The sequence below is a fragment of the Triticum dicoccoides genome, chromosome 4A (assembly GCF_002162155.2).
Source record: "Triticum dicoccoides isolate Atlit2015 ecotype Zavitan chromosome 4A, WEW_v2.0, whole genome shotgun sequence".
In the NCBI taxonomy this organism is placed as follows: Eukaryota; Viridiplantae; Streptophyta; class Magnoliopsida; order Poales; family Poaceae; genus Triticum; species Triticum dicoccoides.
Window position 1 is genome coordinate 532246743 of NC_041386.1, and position 23621 is coordinate 532270363.

A 23621-nucleotide genomic window follows, 5' to 3' on the forward strand; every position below is an offset into this window, starting at 1 on the left:
CCCCTGTTGCTCCACCGACGTACTCCTTCCTCCTATATATACCTATGTACCCCCAAACGATCAGATACGGAGCCAAAACCCTAATTCCACCACCGTAACTTCCTGTATCCACGAGATCCCATGTTTGGGGCCTGTTCCGGAGCTCCACCGGAGGGGGTACCCATCACGGAGGGCTTCTACATCAACACCATAGCTTCTCCGATGAAGTGTGAGTAGTTTAGCTCAAACCTTCGGGTCCATAGTTATTAGCTAGATGGCTTCTTCTCTCTTTTTGGATCTCAATACAATGTTCTCCCCCTCTCTTGTGGAGAACCATTCAATGTAAACTTCTTTTTGCGGTGTGTTTGTTGAGACCGATGAATTGTGGGTTTATGATCAAGTCTATCTATGAACAATATTTGAATCTTCTCTGAATTCTTTTATGTATGATTGGTTATTTTTGCAAGTCTCTTTGAATTATCAGTTTGGTTTGGCCTACTAGATTGATCTTTCTTGCAATGGGAGAAGTTCTTAGCTTTGGGTTCAATCTTGCGGTGTCCTTTCCCAGTGATAGTAGGGGCAGCAAGGCACGTATTGTATTGTTGCCATCGAGTATAACAAGATGGGTTTTTTATCATATTGCATGAATTTATCCCTCTACATCATGTCATCTTGCTTAAGGCGTTACTCTGTTTTCATTAACTTAATACTCTAGATGCATGCTGGATAGCGGTCGATGAGTAGAGTAATAGTAGTAGATGCAGGCAGGAGTCGGTCTACTTGTCTCGGACGTGATGCCTATATACATGATCATACCTAGATATTCTCATAACTATGCTCAATTCTGTCAATTTCTCAACAGTAATTCATTCACCCACCGTAGAATACTTATGCTCTTGAGAGAAGCCACTAGTGAAACCTATGGCCCCCAGGTCTATCTTCATCATATTAATCTTCCAATACTTAGTTATTTCCTTTGCTTTTTTACTTTGCTTTTATTTTACTTTGCATCTTTATCATAAAAATACCAAAAATATTATCTTATCATATCTATCAGATCTCACTCTCGTAAGTGACCGTGAAGGGATTAACAACCCCTTATCGCGTTGGTTGCGAGGAGTTATTTGCTTTGTGCAGGTACTAGGGGACACGCGCGCAACCTCCTACTGGATTGATACCTTGGTTCTCAAAAACTGAGGGAAATACTTACGCTACTTTGCTGCATCATCCTTTCCTCTTCAGGGAAATCCAATGCAGTGCTCAAGAGGTAGCAATCGATGCCAAAATTCCTATAAATACATAAACCTCCAAAAATTAACCTAGATCAGAAGTTCCACCGTCGCAAGCCTCTGTAGCCACGAGAAATCAATCTAGGCCCTCTCTGGCACCCTGCCGGAGGGGGCCATCATCACCGGAGGCTATGGAGGAGAATCTCGGAGGGGCCATCATCACCATGAAGGCCAAGGAACAGAGGGGGAACCTCTCCCCATCCAGGGGGAGGCCATTGAGGAGTAAGCACATGGGGGGAGAACTTCTCCTCCTCTCTCTTGGTGGCACCGGAGTGCCATCGAGAGGGAAATCATCGCCGCGGTGATCGTCTTCATCAACATCACCATCATCATCATCACCCTCATCTCTTTTACGCGGTCCACTCTCCCGCACCCCGTTGTAATCCCTACTTGAACATGGTGCTTTATGCCACATATTATGATCCAATGATGTGTTGCCATCCTATGATGTTTTGAGTAGATATCCTTTGTCTTTGGGTTGATTGATGATCTAGATTGGTATGAGTTGTATGTTTTACTTTGGTGTTGTCCTATGGTGCCCTCCTTGTCATGCAAGCGTGAGGGATTCCCGATGTAGGGTGTTGCAATATGTCCATGGTTTGCTTATTGTCTGCGTTACGTGAGTGATTGAAACACAAACACGGATAACCGGGACATGGCGTATGGGAATAAAGAGGACTTGATACTTTAATGCTATGGTTGGGTTTTATCTTAATGATCTTTAGTAGTTGCGGATGCTTGCTAGAGTTCCAATCATAAGTGCATATGATCCAAGAAGAGAAAGTATGTTAGCTTATGCCTCTCCCTCATATGAAACTGCAATAGTGATTATCGGTCTTGTTAACAATTGCCTAGGACGATTCCGCACACCGATCCACCATTATTCCACACTCGCTATTTATAATATTTAGTAATATATTCTAACTTTATGATAACATGACCTATTTTTATATTTTAGCTCTCCTATATCATGCAAAGTTATCCACTTCATACCCACAACGTAGTTTTATTTCTCGTTGCTAGTTGGAAGCAAACGTTCAGTGTACGTAGAGTCGTATCAGTGGCAGATAGGGCTTGAGAGAATATTGATCTTACCTTTAGCTCCTTGTGGGTTCGACACTCCATACTTATCACTTCCACCTTTGGAAATTGCTACGATGATTCCCTGCACTTGGGGATTATCAAGCTCTTTTCTGGCACCATTATCAGGGAGCAATAGCGTGGGGTTGATATTCTCGTGTGTGCTTGTTTGCTTTCTTCACTAAGTAGATTTTGTTTTTCCTTTTTGTTTCTGTTTAGTTGTGGGTGAAACATACAATTTTTTTTTAAAGAATGAAAATACAAAAAGAATTTACTTGCCTCCCATGCCTAAAAAGTTTTTCAAAAAGAGAAGTGATTGGAAAGTTATGCATTGAAGAAGTGAGGGTCGACCTTGAGCACTCATGTTCATGCTCACGGAAACAATGTAGAATTTTTCATGGAAGTTTCTATGTAAATAATTACCCCCTTATATATATCCATTGTATTATAAAAATAATGTGCCAAGCTTTGGTTTTAGGATGATTAGATTGCTTGTTTACTATGTGTAGAACAAAAAACATAAACTTTGGATGTAGCGCGTGATTTTACATTTTTTACTGGAAAGTCAAATGGATCTGAAACTTTGTGCACATTACTTCTGTACAAATTTTTCAATTTTTCAATTTTATTTCATAATTTTTGGAGTTACAGAAGTTTACTAAACCTCAAGATTACTACAGACTGTCCTGTTTTAGACAGATTCTATTTTTCGTATGTTGTTTGCTTATTTTGATGCATCTATGGCTAGTATCGGAGGTTATGAACCATATAGAAGTTGGAATACAGTAGACATAGTTCTGATATGAAATTGGAATGAGTTTGAAACAGTACCTAAAGGTAGTGATTTGCTTTATCTTCTATATCTAAATAGCTAGTCCCCACTAATATATTTCTCTCAACATGCAAGCCTGCCACATCATCAAGCAACATGCATGGCAAAAGGCCCACCACAACATGCATTCATGCACATGAAAATGTCCACCTCAACATGCAAACATATATTAAATATTTTACAATACATTAATCAAACACAATAAAGCATATGGATTTGCAATTTTAGTTTTCGTAGTATCACTATTCACGTTCCATAGAAATCACATATTATCGAAATGTATTGCAAATATTCCTGCAACAACGTGCGGGGTATCATCTAGTTATACTAACGGATCTTACAAAGTTTTTGTTAAAGTTTTGTGTGGATGAAGTGTTCAAAGAACGAGGAGTTACCGATGTGAGAAGAATAAAGAGAGGCAAGAGCTCAAGCTTGGGGATGCCCAAGGCACCCCAAGTAAATATTCTAAGGATACTCAAGCATCTAAGCTTGGGGATGCCCCAGTTGGCATCCCATCTTTCTTCTTCAACAATTATCGGTATACCTCGGTTTTTGTTTTGTTCACATGATTTGTGTCCTTTATGTTTTTCTTTTTCTTTAAGAACCATGCTAGTATGAGATTTCCCTTCATCAATTTATAGAATACTTCATGTGCTTCACTTATATCTTCTAAGTATGATCTTATAGAATTGCTCTTTGAGCTTCACTTAAATCTTTTGAGTATGGCTTTATAGAATGCTTCGTGTGCTTCACTTATACCTTTTGAGCTTGGATATTGGTTAGTCTATATTAATTGTAGAATGCTCCATGAACTTCACTTATATCTTTTGGAGTATGAATAATACTATTATCTAAAGCGGGTTTGGAAGAGTGTCAACTAGGAACTAGTGATCCCGCTATTCCGAATGAGGAGAATTTTGCTTATGTGGAGAGTAGTAAAATTTCTATGCTCATAGATCACGAAAAGAATGCTTTATGTGATGGTAATATTGTTGAACTCATTCATGATGCTACTGAAAATTATTATGAGGGAGGAATACATGCTTGTAGGAGTGCAATAATATCAAGTTTTCCTCTCTATGTGCTTAAAGTTTTGAAGTTATACTTGTTTTTCCTTCCTATGCTAGTTGATTCTTGTTCCCATAAATTGTGTGCTCACAAAATCCCTAGACATAGGAAGTGGGATAGGTTTAAATGTGCTAGTCATATTCTTCATGATGCTCTCTTTATGTTTCAATTCTTATCTTTTATGTGAGCATCATTGAAATTATCATGCCTAGCTAAAAGGCATTAAAGAAAAGCGCTTGTTGGGAGACAACCCAATATTTACCCTTACTATTTTTGTGTGTTCTCATGATTAAGCTACTGCAGTAATCATGTATTATAGCTTTTGTTTCAATAAAGTGCCAAGTAAGACCTTTGGGAAGACTTGGGTGAAAGTTATTGTGATCTTGCTGTAAAAAACAGAAACTTTGCGCTCACGAGATTAGCTGCCATCTTTTTACAAAAGAGTGCGATTGTGTTGATTCTTTTTTCAGAAGATTAATAGACAAATTCCTCACGTCCACCAATTTATTTCATAATTTTTGGAGTAGCAGAAGTATTGTTGGTGTTCAGATCATTACAGACTGTTCTGTTTCTGACAGATTCTGTTTTCATTGCATAGTTTGCTTGTTTTCTAGTTTTTATGGCTTATATTTCTCAATATAATTTGTAGAAATGATATGGTACAGTAGGCATTGTGTGAGAACAATTATGAGCCTTGTCTTTGACAGTACCAAAGTGAATGATTTACTCTTTATCATACTAACCTATCTCACGAAGTTCCGTTAAGTTTTGTGTGATTGAAGTTTTCAAGCTTTGGGTGAGATATCGATATGAGGAGAATAAGGAGTGGAAAGACCCTAAGATTGGGGATGCCCAAGGCACCCCAAGGTAATATTCAAGGAAGACTCAAGCGCCTAAGCTTGGGGATGCCCCGGAAGGCATCCCCTCTTTCGCCTTCAAAATTATCGGTATACCTTACTCGGAGCTATATTTTTATTCGTCACATGATATGTGTTTTTCTTGGAGCGTATTTTTAATTTTATTTGCTGTTGGAATAAAATCATTGGATCTGAAATCTTGAATGAAAAAAAAGAAAAAGAAAAGGGAATCCTCCCATGGCTAGTTAATTATTTGACTACTCAGTGTCCTTCACTTATATATTTTTTGAGTAGTTTGTCATTTACTCACGTGCTTCATATATATCCTATGAGTAAATGGTTGAATGAATTGAATATCATAAATCTGAATTTGTATATGTTTCATATGCATATACCATGGGGAGTAATGACTTCACACAAAATAAGTATAGGTAGTAAACTTATTGAAAGTTAGCAAACGTAGAATTGGTCACTTGAACAATTCATGAAAGAATATTGAAGGAAGAGAGATTTCACATATAAATATACTATCTTGGACATCTTTTGTAATTGTGAGAACTCATTAAAATATGACATGCTAAAAGGTTGATGTCGGACAAGGAAGACAGCGTAATGGGTTATGTTTTCTTATATCCGAAATAAAGTATATTGTCTTGGATCATCCAACATGTTGAGCTTGCTTTTCCCCCTCATGCTAGCCAAATTCTTTGCACCAAGTAGAGATACTACTTGTGCTTCCGAACATTCCTTAAACCAGTTTTGCCATGAGAGTCCACCATACCTACCTATGGATTGAGTAAGATCTTTCAAGTAAGTTGTCATTGGTGCATGCAATAAAAATTGCCCTCTAAATATGTATGATCTATTAATGTGGAAAAATAGGCTTTATACGATCTTGTGATGTGGAAGAAATAAAAGCGACAGACTGCATAATAAAGGTCCATATCACAAGTGGCAATATAAAGTGACGTTCTTTTGCATTAAGATTTTGTGCATCTAACCATAAAAGCGCATGACAACCTCTGCTTCCCTCTGCGAAGGGCCTATCTTTTACTTTTATCTTCTACCCTTATGCAAGAGTCATGGTGATCTTCACCTTTCCTTTTTACATTTTATCCTTTGGCAAGCACATTGTGTTGGAAAGATCCTGGTATATATATCCAATTGGATGTAAGTTATCATGAACTATTATTGTTGACATTACCCTTGAGGTAAAAGGTTGGGAGGCGAATCTATAAGCCCCTATCTTTCTCTGTGTCTGATTAAAACTTTGAACCCAGAAATATCACGTGAGTGTTAGCAATTGTGAAAGATTAAATGATAGTTGAGTATATGGGGTTTGCTAAATCAAAGCTCTGACATAGACCCTTCCTGAAAATAAGATGAATTGCATTTTTTTGATGACTGAGAATATAGTTTGTTAGTTTCAAGAAAGTTTATGATCTATACTTTAACATGTGAATAGCTTGTTACTTGATCATGAAAAGTTTTATGAAAATGAGCTACTGTTATGATATATAATGATGCTAGAAAAAGTGATTGGAACTATCATTGATGAAACTTATGCACTTGCTAGCATTCACACTTCATAAATTATTTCTTTTATCATTTACCTACTCGAGGACGAGCAGGAATTAAGCTTGGGGATGCTGATACGTCTCCAACGTATCTATAATTTATGAAGTATTCATGCTATTATATTATCAACCTTGGATGTTTTATATGCATTTATATGCTATTTTATATGATTTTTGGGACTAACCTATTAACCTAGTGCCCAATGCCAGTTTCTGTTTTTCCTTGTTTTTGAGTTTACAGAAAAGGAATACCAAACGGAGCCCAATTGAAGTGCCAATTTTTGATGATTTTTTATGGACCAAAAGAAGACCCCAGAGTAAAAGAGTTGGGCCAGAAGAGTCCCGGGCCGTCCACGAGGGTGGGGGGCGCGCCCACCCCTCGGGCGCGTGGGCCTACCTCGTGGACGACTCGGGCACCTCCTTGACGTGCGACCGACGCCAAAAATTCCTATAAATACAGAAACCTCCAGAAATTAACCTAGATCGGAAGTTTCGCCACCGCAAGCCTCTGTTGCCACGAGAAATCAATCTAGGCCCTCTCTGGCACCCTGTCGGAGGGGGCCATCATCATCGGAGGCTATGGAGGAGAATCCCGGAGAGGCCATCATCACCATGAAGGCCAAGGACCAGAGGGAGAACCTCTCCCCATCCAGGGGGGAGGCCATGGAGGAGGAAGCACGAGGGGGAGAACTTCTCCTCCTCTCTCTTGGTGGTACCGGAGTGCCATCGAGAGGGGAATCATCGCCGTGGTGATCGTCTTTATCAACATCACCATCATCATCATCACCCTCATCTCTTTTACGCGGTCCACTCTCCCGCACCCCGCTGTAATCCCTACTTGAACATGGTGCTTTATGCCACATATTATGATCCAATGATGTGTTGCCATCCTATGATGTTTTGAGTAGATATCCTTTGTCTTTGGGTTGATTGATGATCTAGATTGGTATGAGTTGTATGTTTTACTTTGGTGTTGTCCTATGGTGCCCACCGTGTCGCGCAAGCGTGAGGGATTCCCGGTGTAGGGTGTTGCAATATGTCCATGGTTTGCTTATTGTCTACGTTGCGTGAGTGACTGGAACACAAACACGGATAAGCGGGACATGGCGTATGGGAATAAAGAGGACTTGATACTTTAATGCTATGGTTGGGTTTTATCTTAATGATCTTTAGTAGTTGCGGATGCTTGCTAGAGTTCCAATCATAAGTGCATATGATCCAAGAAGAGAAAGTATGTTAGCTTATGCCTCTCCCTCATATGAAACTGCAATAGTGATTATCGGTCTTATTAACAATTGCCTAGGACGATTCCGCACACCGATCCACCATTATTCCACACTCGCTATTTATAATATTTAGTAATATATTCTAACTTTATGATAACATCACCTACTTTCATATTTTAGCTCTCCGATATCATGCAAAGTTATCCACTTCATACCCACAACGTAGTTTTATTTCTTGTTGCTAGTTGGAAGCAAACGTTCAGTGTACGTAGAGTCGTATCAGTGGTAGATAGGGCTTGAGAGAATATTGATCTTACATTTAGCTCCTTGTGGGTTCGACACTCCATACTTATCACTTCCACCTTTGGAAATTGCTATGATGATTCCCTGCACTTGGGGATTATCAGCTAGTAAGGGTAAAACGGTGGGATTTAATCACATTAATTGATTCTACTTTGTCTACATTATTTCATCATGCTCCAAGCATTACTCTGTTTGTTATGAACTCAATACCTCAAGATGCATGCTGGATAACGGTTGAGGGGTGGAGTAATAGTAGTAGATTCAGTAAGATTAACGGTCTACTTGTCTCAGATGTAATGCCTATATATTGATCATTCCATGAATATCATTATGCACTATGCTATCAATTGCCCAACAGTAATTTATTACCCACTGTACCATGCTCATGAGAGAGAGGCCTCTAGTGAAATCTATGACTCCCGGGTCTACTCACTTCAAATTTACTAAAACTCTAAAAATACTTACTGCAATTTATTATCTTTTATTTTCCCTTTTACTTATCTATCTACAACTATGAAGATTTGATCCTTACAATTGATGCATACAACGGGATTGACAACCCTCTTGCCTGTGTTGGTTGCACGTATTTGCTTTATTTGTGTGCAAGTACCGTTTTTATCTTGTTTGCTTTGTGTCTCCTATTAGTTCGATAACCTTGGTTTTTAACCGAGGAAAATACTTTCTGCTACTATACTACATCAACCTTCCTCTTCGAAGAAATCTCAACACCCATCACAAGTAGCAAGCACCCAAGTGCTCTTATGTATTTCCCATTTTCAAAGCATCTATCTAGTCTAAGCTAGACACTCACCCTCTTTTACCCATTGTTGTTCCAAATAAATATATATAACTTGAAAAACCGAGGTCTCGTAAACCACAAACCTCTACACATCCTCTGAACGTTGTGTGCGTGCACGATCTCTACCATTAGGCCCCAACCGCCCATGCGCCCATAAAATTTCATTAGAATCAATTTCAAATGACCATGGGCAAATCATACTGAGTAGCAAGGTATCGTAGAACGCTTCAGGTTTTGTCACGGAGTTCAATCCGTGGTTCATCATTTGTGCTGGGGAATCTCCATGTCCTCTCCTCACATGACCATCTACCTTTAGAAGGTATTGGTGGTAAGTCCGAACCTCCTCAACAATTCCATTTCTCCAAGAAAGAACAAGGCCGCTACCTTTTCGTCTACAATTTATTCGTGTTACATCTCAGTCTTTCCATTATCGACCCCCTCTTCTTTGTTTCCCAGAGGAAGACCAAGCCGGAATTGAGGGACCTGGTCAAGTCGCTCGGCTCACCAACTATCAGGGTCAACCCTAAGCCTCGACAATTCAGACCAAGATCTTCATGGCTTCGATCGGGCATGTACCACACGTGCAGGCTTCCCCGGGGTTGGAAATTTTAGCACCCTAACCAGTCACCACATCCCTCTACCTTTGTTGTCCCTTCCTCTTAGCCCCCCCCCCCAATCCAGCCGAACCCTACACTTCCGCAGGGATCACTCATTTTCATGATACCCCAGAGACCAGATTGACCCGCAACGCCGCCCAAGAAACCCTAGAATCGTCCCCAGACCGCTTCAAGAGGCGAACTACCCTTCATTCGTTCTAACCACGTAAGTTTATGTAGTTTGAGTTTCACATTGGCAAAAATATTTTGTTGAAAAACATAGTCCTTTCCTTTTTGTGCTTATTAAAATCCATCGTCCCCAAATTGCCTATCTATCCAGATCCATCCGCGAGCGCACACACTGCTACTACCTACTCCCTCCGTTCCAAAATAGATGACTTCATTTTGCACTAAAGTTAGTGTAAAGTGGAGTCATCTATTTTGGAACGGAGGGAGTATGAGTCAACACCAGACACTGGCTATGCGATCAGACGCCAACCACCGAGTACTATTCCGTGATTTCTGTCGAGTGAAGACCATATCATGGCATGATAATTGATGAAGCACGCCGTGGACAAAAGATAAACATAATCATACGTGGTGGAGGATAGAGGGGCTCCGGCGGGCCTGAAACGAAGCCGGTCTTCTTGGACCAAAGCGTGCGTTTTCTAGGGCAAATCTTCCCACCCCCCGCCCCACCACCACCTTGTCCCAACCCCCTTTCCCTCCCATGGGGTCTCATGTGTGTCCAGCTCAAACCCGGATTAAAATACTCCCTGAAAAGAAGAAGCGCACAGATTAAACTAAACCATTCTCGCAGGACACGAGCGAGGAAGGAGAGAAGACTGCCGCTGCCCGACCCGGCCTCCACACAGCGGCGGTGGCGACGGAGATCTTTCAAATCTCCCCGGAAATCCGCCGCATTGCTCGAGACCCGCGCCCGCCTGCCGGACTCCGGTAGGTTCCAGCCCTAAAGGCGCCGCCTTTTTTGAAACTTGTCGATCTGCTCGTGCATACCCATTGTAGGGCCGACCTGACGCCTTCCGGTTTTCTTTTCTCGTCCGTGGGTGCCCGTTTCCTAGGCTCAGATTTGGGGCGCGTTCGATCCGGATTGGCGCCGCTGCTGCTGCCGCTTCTGCTTTGCCTCGGTGAGTGGTTTATTTGACGCAATCTAGGGCCATTATTAGCGGGGGGCTAGGGAGGAGAAATGCTGGTGCTGTTCTAGCACGTTCTTGATTTTTTTTCCTGAGATTTGCGCTTAGATTAATGAAATGTGGCCTTCGTTACCTTGCCCTGGATCATGCTAGGGTAACGCGTGCTCCTGATTCGCTCCCTTGTCCAGTAATTTCATCAAATTTCTTCGACTCAGCCACCTCCCCCTGTTGATCTCAGCTGGACCCTCACCGGAGCGTCGCTGATCTGCCTGCCAGCCGTGGCCTGCTCCAGAGAATGCCGGCAGTCGACTTCCCTTGAGAGGGAAACCCGGACGGTGAGACATTTCCTTACTGTCTTTTGTCTGAACTTGTCTGTCTTGGCTATCACCTGAAACTTGCCTGAGCCTGCTTAGGCTGAGCAGTGAGCACCATTTTTGTTATTTGAGGGAACGACTGGTGTCTAACCTTTGGGTTGCATGCTTACTTCATTTAGTTTTTTTGCGCGCAAGTGGGTGATTCAAGCTTGTGCTCTCTGATACTGATGTTACTTATACCCTTTTTTTTGTCGATTAGCGCCTTTCCTATTCAGTTATCTTCCTCACACGTGTTGCGTTTACATAATTGCTTGGAAGGGACAATTTAAGTAGTGCATGTTTTACATTGGTGTATGCACATTTCATTTCATCTTATCTTATTATAAGGAATACATGATCTCAATGCTCCATTCAGACAGACTAATGGATATAAAATTTCAGAAAGAGAATAGACAAACAGAATTACTAAAACATATTCCCTCTGTTCAAATTTGAACTAAAACCACAACAATAATTATGGTTGGAGGGAGTAGAACAGAAAATAAAGACATTCTATTCTTCTCTTTTGTTGTTTTTAATGCGGAATATCTATGAACATTGTAGTAAAGGAAGTTAGAAAATGGCAATCAATGCTTCAATATCTGGTTTACTCTCCAGACTCCAGCTAATAGACGGGAAAATAATTTGAATGGGGCTTAATTTATCCAATTGTCCTGCTGTGTCTCCTAAAAACACCCATCATTTGGTTGGGGTAGTTTATGTACTTATTATAGATCATTCTTTCTCTAAGCACAGCTTCTTGCTGAGATTACATTTTTGCAAATTCTTACTTCTAATAATTGTATCTGAACTGTTGAGTTTTGGATCCATTGTCATTTGTCCAAGGTTCTGTGTTTAAAGGTTCCATCAGTCAAGAAACAGATAAATTATCTGCCGGTTTTCTTTAGGAATTGCAGTTACGACTTAAGAGGCAATAAAAGTACTCAGGGAATTGTTGATGCGTGGCTGGCTGACTCATTCTGAAAAGCGATCTTGGTGATGTTGGGTCTTTAGAACCTATTTGTATCGAGCAAACCAGAAGGATTAATTGATAACCTTCTATCTATCATGCTATTTGACATGCTGGCTAATTGGTACCTCACATTACGAAGAAAATTCGGTTCTACCTGTAAATTTCTCAGTCTGACTGGAGTGTTGGTTTGCTCTGTATCACCTTTTCTGTGCTATAGATTCTCGAATAAGAATTCACAGAAATAGTAAACCTGCCTTTTTTATCTGTATTCAGTGGCGGAGCTACACAGGGGCAAAACTGTGCTATGGCCCGCCCAACAGAAAGGAAAAACAGTGAAACATGAGGGCAAACTAGGCCATCTAAAGCAATTTGTATGCGTTTTTCTCTGTGCTAGCCCGCACAGGCCCGGCCAGCTTTTCCTAGCTAGCTCCGCCACTGTCTGTATTAATATTTTATACACCATATTAACATCACTAGCTGTATACATCTCTAGATTAGTAGATTTAATGACATACCATGTCAAAGTTTCCCTTTTCTGGAAATAGGAATTGCCATTCACATATTAACATTCAATCATCTGCCTAGTTTTATCTGTACGTTACTCCACAAGTTTCAATATTTTACTCCTTGACATTGAATTGCAATTTACCTCTCTTTACCAATTCATGGGTCTGTTTGTGCATATTATCTGCAAGGTATAAATCTAGTGTTAATGCTATTAATTGTTTATTTTTTCTTAGATCATGCTATTCAGATATCCAGACTTTGATACTATGGTTCTTGATTACTGCAGGTTGGTGCTTCTTTTTAGTCGGCCACTACGTCTCTGGTTCTTCAATTATGACAGCCATGGCTGAAGGGTGTGTTGGTCCTAGTGAGCTTCACTTGAAGAAAGAACTTACTGCCTTGCGAAAGGCACGGTTCCTGCGTGATCCTGAAACATGCTCATCCTGGAGGGGCCCATTGAGTTCTAGATCATGCATGACAAGTTCTAGCATTATAAATCACAATGAGATTGTTGGTAACTTGACACAAAAGTACACTGAGCCATCCGTCGGGCCTCTGAAAAGTGAAAAGAAAAGGAAAAATGTTTATCTTTACAATTGGAGGCATCACTCTAACAAATCCAGTGAAAGTGGGATTAATTTTGATCAGGATGACAGGAGCCTGGAAAGCCCATGCATTTCTAATGTTATGGACTCTAGGAGTGACACATGTCTGGAGGTTCCTGTTAGCATATATAGTGTCCAAGGCTCGAACTCAGGCACTCCTGTTAAAAGAACTATTAGGAGGGTGAGGAGGAGTTCATTCTCAAAGAAGGGAGCAATGCGAAATTCAACAGTTTCAAAGCTGCTAGATCTCCATGTTAACTCTGGTGAGCAGTCTGAGGATACTGAGACTTATAACTCAGAGAATCATGAGCTGCTTCAGAAGGGCGGCTACTTTTCTCGATCAACATCACCGTTGTTTGCTGCTTCTGGATGTCTCAGCTCATCAAATCCCTCTAAGCTGTTGAAAATGGCAAGAAGAGAAGGATCTTCCTTTTCTTGCACTCCGGTCTCCACTAGCTCTTATTACAGGTACAGAGGCAGGAATCCCAGCACTGTTGGCTCATGGGATGCAACAACTGCTGCTTCACTTGATGACGATGGGCTGAACCAACAAGCACCGCTGAGAAGTCAAAGGTGTGGTATTCCATATTGGTCAAAGGGGAGTAAACAAAGAAGCTGTTCTCCTTCACTATCTGATACACTTAGACGAAAAGGAAGCAGCCTGTTGTGTGGAAGTCAGACAATGCACAGAAGGAAGAGATCATCTGGCTCCAACAAATGTGGATATCTTAAAAAATCTTCCCAAGGCGAGCCACTCTTGGGTGATAGTTGCCATTTTTCTTACTCGTCATTTGATTCAGCAAGCGAGGGAGTTTCAACCATATTTGGAGAACTAGATTTAGAAGCTTTGAGCCGGTTGGATGGCAGAAGGTGGTCAAGCTGTAAAAGCCAGGATGGGATTGCTGTGCCTTTGAGTGGAGCTGATCATGCAGTTTCAGACCAGAGAAGCTTGAGCCAGAAGTACCGTCCAAGATCATATCATGAAATTGTTGGTCAAAACTTTGTAGTACAATCACTTAGTAATGCCATCATAAGGGAGAGAATAGCCCCAGCATACCTGTTTCATGGGCCTCGTGGAACAGGAAAGACTTCTGCTGCAAGAATCTTTTCAGCAGCTTTAAGTTGCACTGCTAATGGAGAGAATAAGCCCTGTGGGGTTTGTATGGAGTGTAATGACTTTTTCTCCGGAAATGGAATTAATCTAATTGAAGTTGATGCTAGCAATAGAAAAGGTATAAACAGAATTAGGCACTTGATTGAAAACATACCAGCATCAGCAACTTCTTCACGATACAAGGTGTTTGTTGTTGATGAATGCCATATGGTATCTTCTAAAGTCTGGTCAGCATTCATGAAATTTCTTGATGAACCATTACCTCATGTTGTATTTATATTCATCACCATAGACCCTGAAAACCTTCCTCGTGCTGTCATATCACATTGTCAGAAATACATGTTTTCAAAGATCAAAGACATTGACATAGTCTGCCGGTTGAGGAAAATTGCTGTGAAGGAAACTCTTGATATCGAATTGGCAGCTTTAGATTTGATAGCACTAAATTCAGATGGATCGCTAAGAGATGCAGAGACAATGTTAGATCAGCTGAGTTTGCTAGGGAAGAAGATCACACCGTCACTTGTAAATGATCTGGTGAGTTATTTTTAGGTCATCCGCTATTTTCTTTTTAGTGTCACCCGTTCTTTGTTATTAGTACTGTTTTGTTGTGGTTTTCTTTGAGACTTGTACATGTCTAAAACTCTAAATGGAGACTTTTATGTATGCATATAAGTTATTGTGTTTAAGTTCCACTGACAGATCATGAATGCACTTGGATAATTACAATACAACATGTCATCACATATATGTCCTGCACAAGTGTCTTGTTTGACTATGTTTTCTTTGCTCAAGGTTATACTCTTCCCTACAGTTTTGTGAGTGTTAGGTTTATGTTTTGTCTGGCATAAACAGTTTTTTGGAACCATGCGAGCGAACTGCGTGTGATCATATATTAGAAGAAGAAAAGAAAAGGTCCAAATATAATATAACAACGACCGATCGACCATCAAAAAACACAATATCCTCTAGGACCTAAAAAAGAACGACCACTCCTGATACACCTTTTTCGAACTATGCAAGCGAACTGCATGTGATCATATACTAGAAGAACAACAGAAAAGGTCCAAATATAATATAACAACGACCGATCGACCATCAAAAAACACAATATCCACTAGGACCTAGAGAAGAGCGTCCACTCCTGAACAAAATTAAACAGTCCTGGGCTCCTAGCAGAAGCAGGCCTGATCCAGTAGCTACGTTGGCTTTAGTCTGACTAATGACATAGAGAATAGGAGAGAAAATGCTTTCAAAGACACGATTATTTCTCTCCCACCAAATAGCTCAGACGACCAAGATGCAAAGTCTATTGTGTTTCTTTCTTTTGTCTCCCTGAAGAGTTCTTCTAGCAGCGATCCATGAAGATGTAATGTTTTGTATGGCACAAACACCGGCAAATCTTTCAATCAGACAATTAATGAACTTATTTTTTTCCAAACAGCACACTATTTTTTTACTGGACCATGTATGATGCTTTTCATGGAGCTCACTTTATCAAACAATATTCCAACCCTTGCTTGTCCAAACAAAATTGCAAAGAAATTAGCATATAATAATGATCAAGATTACCTTCAGAGGCTGCGCGACTTCTGTGATTTAGCATATAATAATGGCAGATTCTCTGTAGCCTATCGAAATCCAGAATGATAACCTCAGCAACAAAATCACCTAGCAGCTAGCTGATATCAAAATTAACTGAATTTCTTGATCTGTTAAACAAACCCAACATGAATATGATTTCTGTTCTTTGCTTGTTTGCAATTTTAAATATGAAAATAGTTTCCCTATTCAAATTAATCACACAAAGGTTGAAATTATATTTTACAGGTTGGGGTTGTTTCAGAGGAGAATTTGCTTGATCTTCTAGAGATAGCTATGTCATCAGACACTGCTGAAACAGTCAAAAGGTCAAGAGAACTGATGGATTCTGGGGTTGATCCGATGGCATTAATGTCTCAATTAGCTGGGCTCATAATGGACATCATTGCCGGGACCTATAGATTAGCTGACCCTACGTGCGGTGAAGGAATTGGTGGTCGAAATAGTAAGTATTTCAACTGATGGGTGCAATTCTTTCAAGCCATATTTATTGAATTATTATCATTTATGCTTCATTTGTTATGCAGCAAGAATCATTCAGTGTCATATTGAGTAGATCAAACCACTCTCCTCTCTTATCTTTTATTCTGGGAGTGTGCACTGCTCCTTTTGGAGTTTGACGTCCTTTATTTTGGGAAAATGTCAGTTTTCGTCCCTTGAATCTGTCCAGTTTGATAGTTGAATGCGTGATTTCTCTGGTTTTAAAGAGAGAGCTGGGGGGAGGGGGGATTTGAGTATGGTCTTTATCTATTATTATTTTTAGACTAAAAGGGGGCCTTTTTCCTTGTTCTGAAAGACATCGCATCATATTGATGATCTTATGCCTTACAGGTGCTAGTTAATAATTTTGTTTATCTTTGCAAGTGCAATGGTCTTTTTTTTGCAGGGTGAAATTTCACTTTAACTATTATGGATAATAGTTAATGACATTCTCAAACAAAGTCTACTGATACAGTGATACTTTTGTGTTATACTGCATGCATCAGTAGTCATGCTAAACTGATCTAGTGATGTTTTGAAGTTTTAGTTATGAAGGAAAACATATATTGATCTACCTGAATCATATTTGACGGGTATCATGTTCTTTTATTTATAATCTAAATCCATTTTTTTTCCTGCGCCTGACTTTCACCAGTAATGACTTTAAAATGTGTAGTCCCTTATCAAATGTTATTTCAACATTAAGTATATGACAAGACTAGGTTCGAAAACAATAGACTAATAAGTGTCTCACTCAGTGAGCTGTATTTCTTCTGAATAACTTGAGAAATGTAAAATTGATGTGGTTTTCCCCCATGACGTACCACTACAGAAATAAATTGGTCATGTACTTTTTTTTCAGGAAAGTTGAGTATTTCAGTTGTGCATGCCATTATTATTAGTTTCTGCTATCATACAACTACCAATCAAAGTGTTACACTACCCATGTGCAAAATACCTTGGTGCTGAAAAACATATACAAATTTATATCAACCACTTGCCTACAAGACTTATGTTAAAAAAATAAAGAAATGTATATGATATAGTGCACTACCTCCTATCATTATTTATTTTGTTGCTTATCTAATGTTTTAAGCACACTTTTTCCTCCTGTAGTAACTGATGCCGAGTTAGAAAGATTACAACAAGCATTGAAGATTCTTTCTGACGCTGAAAAGCAGATAAGACTTTCCAGTGAGCGTTCAACATGGTTCACTGCAGCTCTGCTCCAGCTTGGTTCTGGGCATGATTCAGAAATAACCCATTCAAGAAGCAGCAGTAAACAAAGTGCTAAAGCAGCCAGTGAGACCATGTTAGAAGCAGTAAGAGAATCCTCTGCAAGCAGGAGTGTGTCTCATCCTCTATTTACTATTCGCGGTTCAAGGAAAACATTGGACCACAGAACAGCCAGTGGGCACTCCAGTCCTCATGATCTTGCTTCATTATCTTCCCGGATGAGGCCCAGTGACAACTTAATTTATGGAGAATGTAGATCTGTTGATAGAGTTCTATTGGATTCTGCTCAAGCAAGTAATTCTACTGAGCAAAAGCCTATAATTAATGGAAGCTCAGACCTTGTCCAAATTTGGCGAAAATGCATAGACAATTGTCACTCAAAGACGTTGCAGCAGCTACTCTCTGATCATGGGAAACTAACATCCATCAAAGAATTTGAAGGTGTGTTTTCTTTCTTGTGTTTGCATCATTATGCATTTTTGGTCCTTCATCATCGATGCTCTTTTTAGGGTTGGTCCAAATCAGGCGTGTAATGGTCCTGTAACTTATCAGATTCAGCACATTTTTAATACTAAATTTGGACTAAACCTGTTATTTGAGCATTTCAAAGGATTTAGAAATTTAGGTTCAATAATGAACTTCCATGAAAGTTGATGGACGAAAAAGGGAGATTTCTTTTTCTTTATTCTATTATTATTCGTAGTGTTTGACTAATGTAAAATAAAGCTGTTCACATACCCTATTTGATGAACTTCCATTTCAGGCTATTTAGTTGCTTTCATATCATTTGAGGACAGCAAAATAATGTCTCGTGCCCAAAGATTTGTGAGTAGCATCAGAAATTCGATGGAGACAGCACTGAGATGCAACGTGGAAGTCAGAGTCGGTTTAATGTCTGAATTTCTTGCTGGACGACTCAAGCTTGAGGTGGACCTGGAAGAAAGAGCTGAGCCTGATGTCTTGAGTTGCTCAACAAACAGTGACCGACTAAAGGGAATTCTTAATGCCCCAAGAAGCTTAGGGTATTCTGAAGAGATCGAAAAAAAACTGGAGAAATACAGCAATACTTCAGCTGCCGGTGGAGGGGTGCAGTCAGACATCACTGAAGGAAATGCAGGAATGCATAGGGCTAGAGGGCAAGGAGTCCCCGCTGAACGATCAAAAGCAGTAACTGTTGAGGAGCAAAGGTTAGAGAGTGCATGGCTCCAAGCTGTTGAAAAGCACACACCTGGGGTGAGACCTGAGAAATACCAAGTTGTGCCACAAACTGGTGGTGGTCAGTACCACAAGAAGTCCTCACTGGCCACTGTTGTGCCCTCAAGGAATATTGACAAGGATTTGAGTAATGGATTGAAAGCTTTAAAGATCAGTGAGAGTCATGGTTCCCAGAAGGGTCAGAATGTAGGAATGGAGAATGGATTTGTGATTTCACCAAGCCTCTTGCACAGTAATAATGAATTGGCAAATTGCGACAACGAGAGTGTGTAAGTAATAAACTAACTTATTTATGTGTTCTCTGCATGAATCTAGCATTTGTCTTGTCTTTAGAACAGTAAGATTCTTACTAGAAAGAAGAAATAACTGCAATCAACCCTTGTACAAGACAATACGACTTTATAAAGTTTAGTTTGCAAATGAAGTCCTTTTTTCTTTTGTTGGTCACAACAGCTGATGCAACTCAAGAAATTGACACTGAAGGCTGTAAAAGATATTCGAGCTTGACTCGTTATAGGCTTGTCTTGAGACCTAAACGAGTTGAACTCAAGCCTAGCTGCAGGCTGGCGCGCTTGCCAAGCTCGAACCTAAATAGTTCAGTAAGGCTCGGTAGATGGTGTACTCTGCAGTGCACCGTCACTTTCCTTCAAAATATCATAGGATCTTCGCCTGCTCAGCAGTTCTAGCCCACCTGTTCTCCCTACCTAATAAAACATGTGGAAGCACATATGAAGTTTTTTCATGCGCCGTGGAAGTTCAGGCCTAAACGACCACGCAACTCATTCAGCCTTTTCTATCTGCGCGGTAGCATAAGCATTCACGAGTCCATCTTTATTGCTCATGCATTGTAGCATTCAGCCTCACGAGCATCTACTAAATGTAATTTGCTTGACGAGCCTAGCCCAAGCTCACCTCTAAGCTCAAAGTGTAAATTAACCTCGGGCCGAGCTAGGATGTAGCTCGTTTACAGCCCTACACTGAAGCGTTCTATTCTACCCCCAGTTTGGACAAAGTACTGTTTTGTTACCCCGCAAAAAAAAGGGCACTGTTTTGTTAAATTAATTTTGGTAGTATTCTCCTGCATCATCTGCAACTTAGCTTACATCTAGTAGATGCTCCTTTATGCATATTGTTCGCATTTTGTGTGATTGACCTACATGTAAATTGCAGGGCCTCTGAGTCCGGAGCACCAGGTTGTCATGGCCTCTTCCCCTGCTGGAAAACTGAAAAATCAAAAAGAGGAAAGGTGCATTGATCGTAATCCCTATGTAGATATTTCTTTTGGCCGTCTCACCTCACAACTTCATCCGATTTGGCGATTTCATTTTGCGTTTCAGGCAAAACGGCAGACTCGTTTGAAGCCATCTTAATCTGGGAAGTTATAAAATGACCACTGTCGTTCGAGCTGCGGAAAACAGTTGCTAATACCAAGAGAACGCAAGGAACCAGTTGTCATATTAGGTCGCGGCTGTGACCTCGCCTGACGCTCTCTGCTGATGCAAGATGGCTGCATTTTCGTCCTAACGACTTGGTAGAGCTCATAGTAGAAGAACTGTGGCCGGGAATGCAAATTTCAGAAAACTGAAGGGTAGTAGTTGATTGTTGTTTACAGAACATTTTGATTTGCCCAGTGTTGCTCGCAAGCATAGGACAGTCGATTGAAGAAGCTCAGTCTAGGTTTCTAGTGCATTGTTTCTTGATGATAGTTGCTTTTATTTCGATGTATTTGACTGCATTTCAGTACACACCCCTTTAGTCATTGTCGCAACTTTCTGTTAATAAGAAGAAAGAACTAAGAGAATACAAAGAGCTTTGTTCTAACAATGATGTAGCACTAGACAGTATATGTATCATGTATGTTAGTATGTACACTTCAAAGCTAGCTACTGATTCCCAGCAAAAAAAAAGTAGTGGTCGCCGGCTACGGGTAAGGGTCTGTCCAGGATGCGTCGTCCGCCGCGGCCTCCTTCCATCTCCTGTTGAATATCTGCATCTCGGTGAACGATCGCCGCCTCACGGCGGCCCGGAACGCGGCGGCCTTGCCCTCGGCGCCGCCGAGGGTGGGGACGCCCCTGTGGAGGACGTACTCGCTGTCGACGACGCCGACCTTGAGCGTCCGGTCGCCCTGCGCGCAGTAGCCGAGCTTGTAGTCGAGGCCCCACGCGTGCACCAGGTCGTTCTGCACCATGCGCCAGCTGCAGCGCCACGCCGCGCGGGAGAACACCGGGACCATGATCTCCACCCACCCGGCGCACGGCGGCCCCGTGCTGCTGCCGTCGCACCCTCCACCTCCCCAGCCGGCCGCCGGCTTGTAGAACCGCCTGTGCACGCCGCCGCCTCCTTCGGCTCCGGGCCTCGGCAGCGCGCGCGTCGTGATGCCGTGGTGGATCTCCGACCGGCGGTCCAGCGCCGGCTGCGATATCTCGAGCCCTTCTCTCCTGACGGCGTCGAGGTACACGAGCGGGTCGAAGGCGTCCACCTCGACGTCCTCGTCCCAGAGGAAGACGTAGTCGTACGCCGCGACCACGTCCGGGTGCAGGAACCTCTTGGCGAACCACCACTTGGTCTGGCCGGGCGCCGAGACGTGCACCGCGCGGCGCGACCACTCGAGGTCGCCCCACCGCTCCTCGCCGGCCCCGTCGTAGTGGAACAGCATCACGGTGAACCGGTCGGCGGGGAACTTGGAGACGAGCTTGTCGACGGCCGCCTTGTTCTTGATGCCCACCGGGATCGCGAGGAGGCTCTTGGACGGCCTGCCACCGCCCTGCTGCTGCTCGGGGTCGCCGACCATGGGCACCATCTCGAGGTCGGACGTGGCTTGCACGATGCCCCTCGGCAGAGCCGAGCCGCCCGGCGACGGCTCCTCGGATTCTCGGTGGACGGCTACGCGCAACAGTTTGCGGGGCATGGACCTGGAATCCTCGGATAGTTCGCTCGCGCGTGACACCCACGGGTTGCAATCCTTGTGATGAAGCTTGAAGCCTGCGCCGGCGACGAACAGCAGCACGAGGAGGAACACGAGCGCCACCGGCAGCGAGAAGCGCTTCTGCGACGCCATGGACCGATCCACGCGAGGTGAGGCAAAGCGATCTATAAGACTATGACGGGTTCGAGCTTGTGCTGGTGCTATATATCGCTGGTCACCACTATATTATGCTGGAGTTGCACGTACATCAGACCGAGACTGATCTGCAGTCGGCTCTGGAACACAATCTGTTCAGCAATCGGACAGGCGATGCAAATCTTGGACGCCCGTCGACCATCCAAGCCGTATGTCTGTAGCTCTAAGTTTCGTGGGATCTGATTAGTATTAGTCAAGTAATGCTCATGGGAACACAATGAAGATCTGATGGGGTTTAGAAACCACACATGGAAAAGGAAATTAAATAAAAAGAAAAACAACTGAAAATTGGAAATAAAAACGAAAAACCAAAACAAAAAAATGACTTATAAATAAAAAGGAGAAAGTAAAAGAAAAGGAAACTGCAGAAACCTGAAGAAATGAAGAAGTTGGAGTGCATACGTTTGTTCTTGGATTTAATTTAATGTTAAGAAATTCATGTTAAGCTTTCCATGTGAGGCAGACTGATACCGGGCCTCACGACGACCGAGTAGGCCATGCAAAACCTATTTGTCTTTGGTCTTTTGTTTTACTCCCTCTGTTTCATAATGTAAGACGTTTTCTGACACTACACTAAAGTCAAAAAACGTCTTACGGAGGGAGTATTTGTTAGTCTTCTCGAGACCTCCTATCCGAGGAGTCCTCCTGGTCCCCGCCAGGGCTATATATCACCTGCTAGCTTCCTCTCGCCCAAAGATTGTTCTAGTCGAGGGAGCCGGCCCAATATGGATTCTCGCAGGAGCGCGTTTTTTCTCTCATTCTTTGGTCTGTTTTCTGTGTTGGTTTCATTGGTTTTTCTTGCGGTTGTTTTAGCCTTCTATGTTTCTTTATAGGTTTTTCTTTGGTTTTCTCAGTTTTTTTCTTTTCCTTTTGGTTTTCAATGTTGGTTTTCAATGTTTTTCTTTTTGGTTTTGGTTTTTTGTGTTTCTTTACCGGTTTTCTACCATTTTCTTCTTTTCTTTTTAACCTTTTATTTTATTTATGTTTTCCAACCCATGTCTACTTTTTTCGCTCACATTATACATTATCCGTGTAAACCAGGAACATTATTTCGTACATGTTGATTTTTTAAAATATATGATTAACATTTTTAACAAAATGATATTTTGATGTCTATTATTTTTTATACACACTGTACATTTTTAGTATACATATCTACATGTAATTAATGTTCAAGAAAATTAATACTTGGTAATAGTATTTCAAATACATGCTTATTTTTTTAAAGGTAACAAGCTACTTTTAAACTATGAAAACATTTTTATATTTGCATAAGCATTTTTAAAAATGTCAGCACATAGTTTTGGAACGTGTGGACATTTTTTAATCTAACATACATGTTTTTGAGTAGTATGAAACCTTATTTTTAAATTACATGAACATTTTATTTATATTGGATAAATATATTTTTGCATTGTCACATCTTTTTTTGAAAGGCTTGAACAATTTATCAACTGTCACAAAATATGTTTTTAATGTTCAACACTTTTTTAAAATTGTGGTAAAAATGTTTTTACAATGCGTAAATATTTTCCAAATTCATATTTTTAAAAAATAAGTAAAATTAAGATTTGGGATATACATGTTTAGATTTTTTTTTTCAAAAATATGACCATAAGAACTAAAAAATTGAGTGAAAAAGTAAAATGAACCAA

At 41.2% G+C, this 23621-nt stretch overlaps 2 protein-coding genes across 2 annotated transcripts; one reads left to right on the forward strand and one right to left on the reverse strand.

Moving 5' to 3' along the window:
* The first annotated feature begins 10318 nt into the window (after window positions 1-10318).
* Window positions 10319-20669, forward strand: LOC119286561 (protein STICHEL-like). Its single transcript, XM_037565942.1, has 9 exons — window positions 10319-10563; window positions 10689-10754; window positions 10999-11095; window positions 12880-14849; window positions 16143-16359; window positions 17511-18071; window positions 18394-19114; window positions 20016-20091; window positions 20183-20669. Exons 4-9 carry the CDS (start codon window positions 12927-12929, stop codon window positions 20213-20215), a joined length of 3531 nt encoding a protein of 1176 aa, XP_037421839.1. The 5' UTR covers window positions 10319-10563; window positions 10689-10754; window positions 10999-11095; window positions 12880-12926; the 3' UTR covers window positions 20216-20669.
* Window positions 20670-20766: 97 nt separating this feature from the next.
* LOC119283611 lies at window positions 20767-21903 on the reverse strand. Its single transcript, XM_037563083.1, has one exon. It carries the CDS (start codon window positions 21901-21903, stop codon window positions 20767-20769), a length of 1137 nt encoding a protein of 378 aa, XP_037418980.1.
* Between the last annotated feature and the right edge of the window lie 1718 nt (window positions 21904-23621).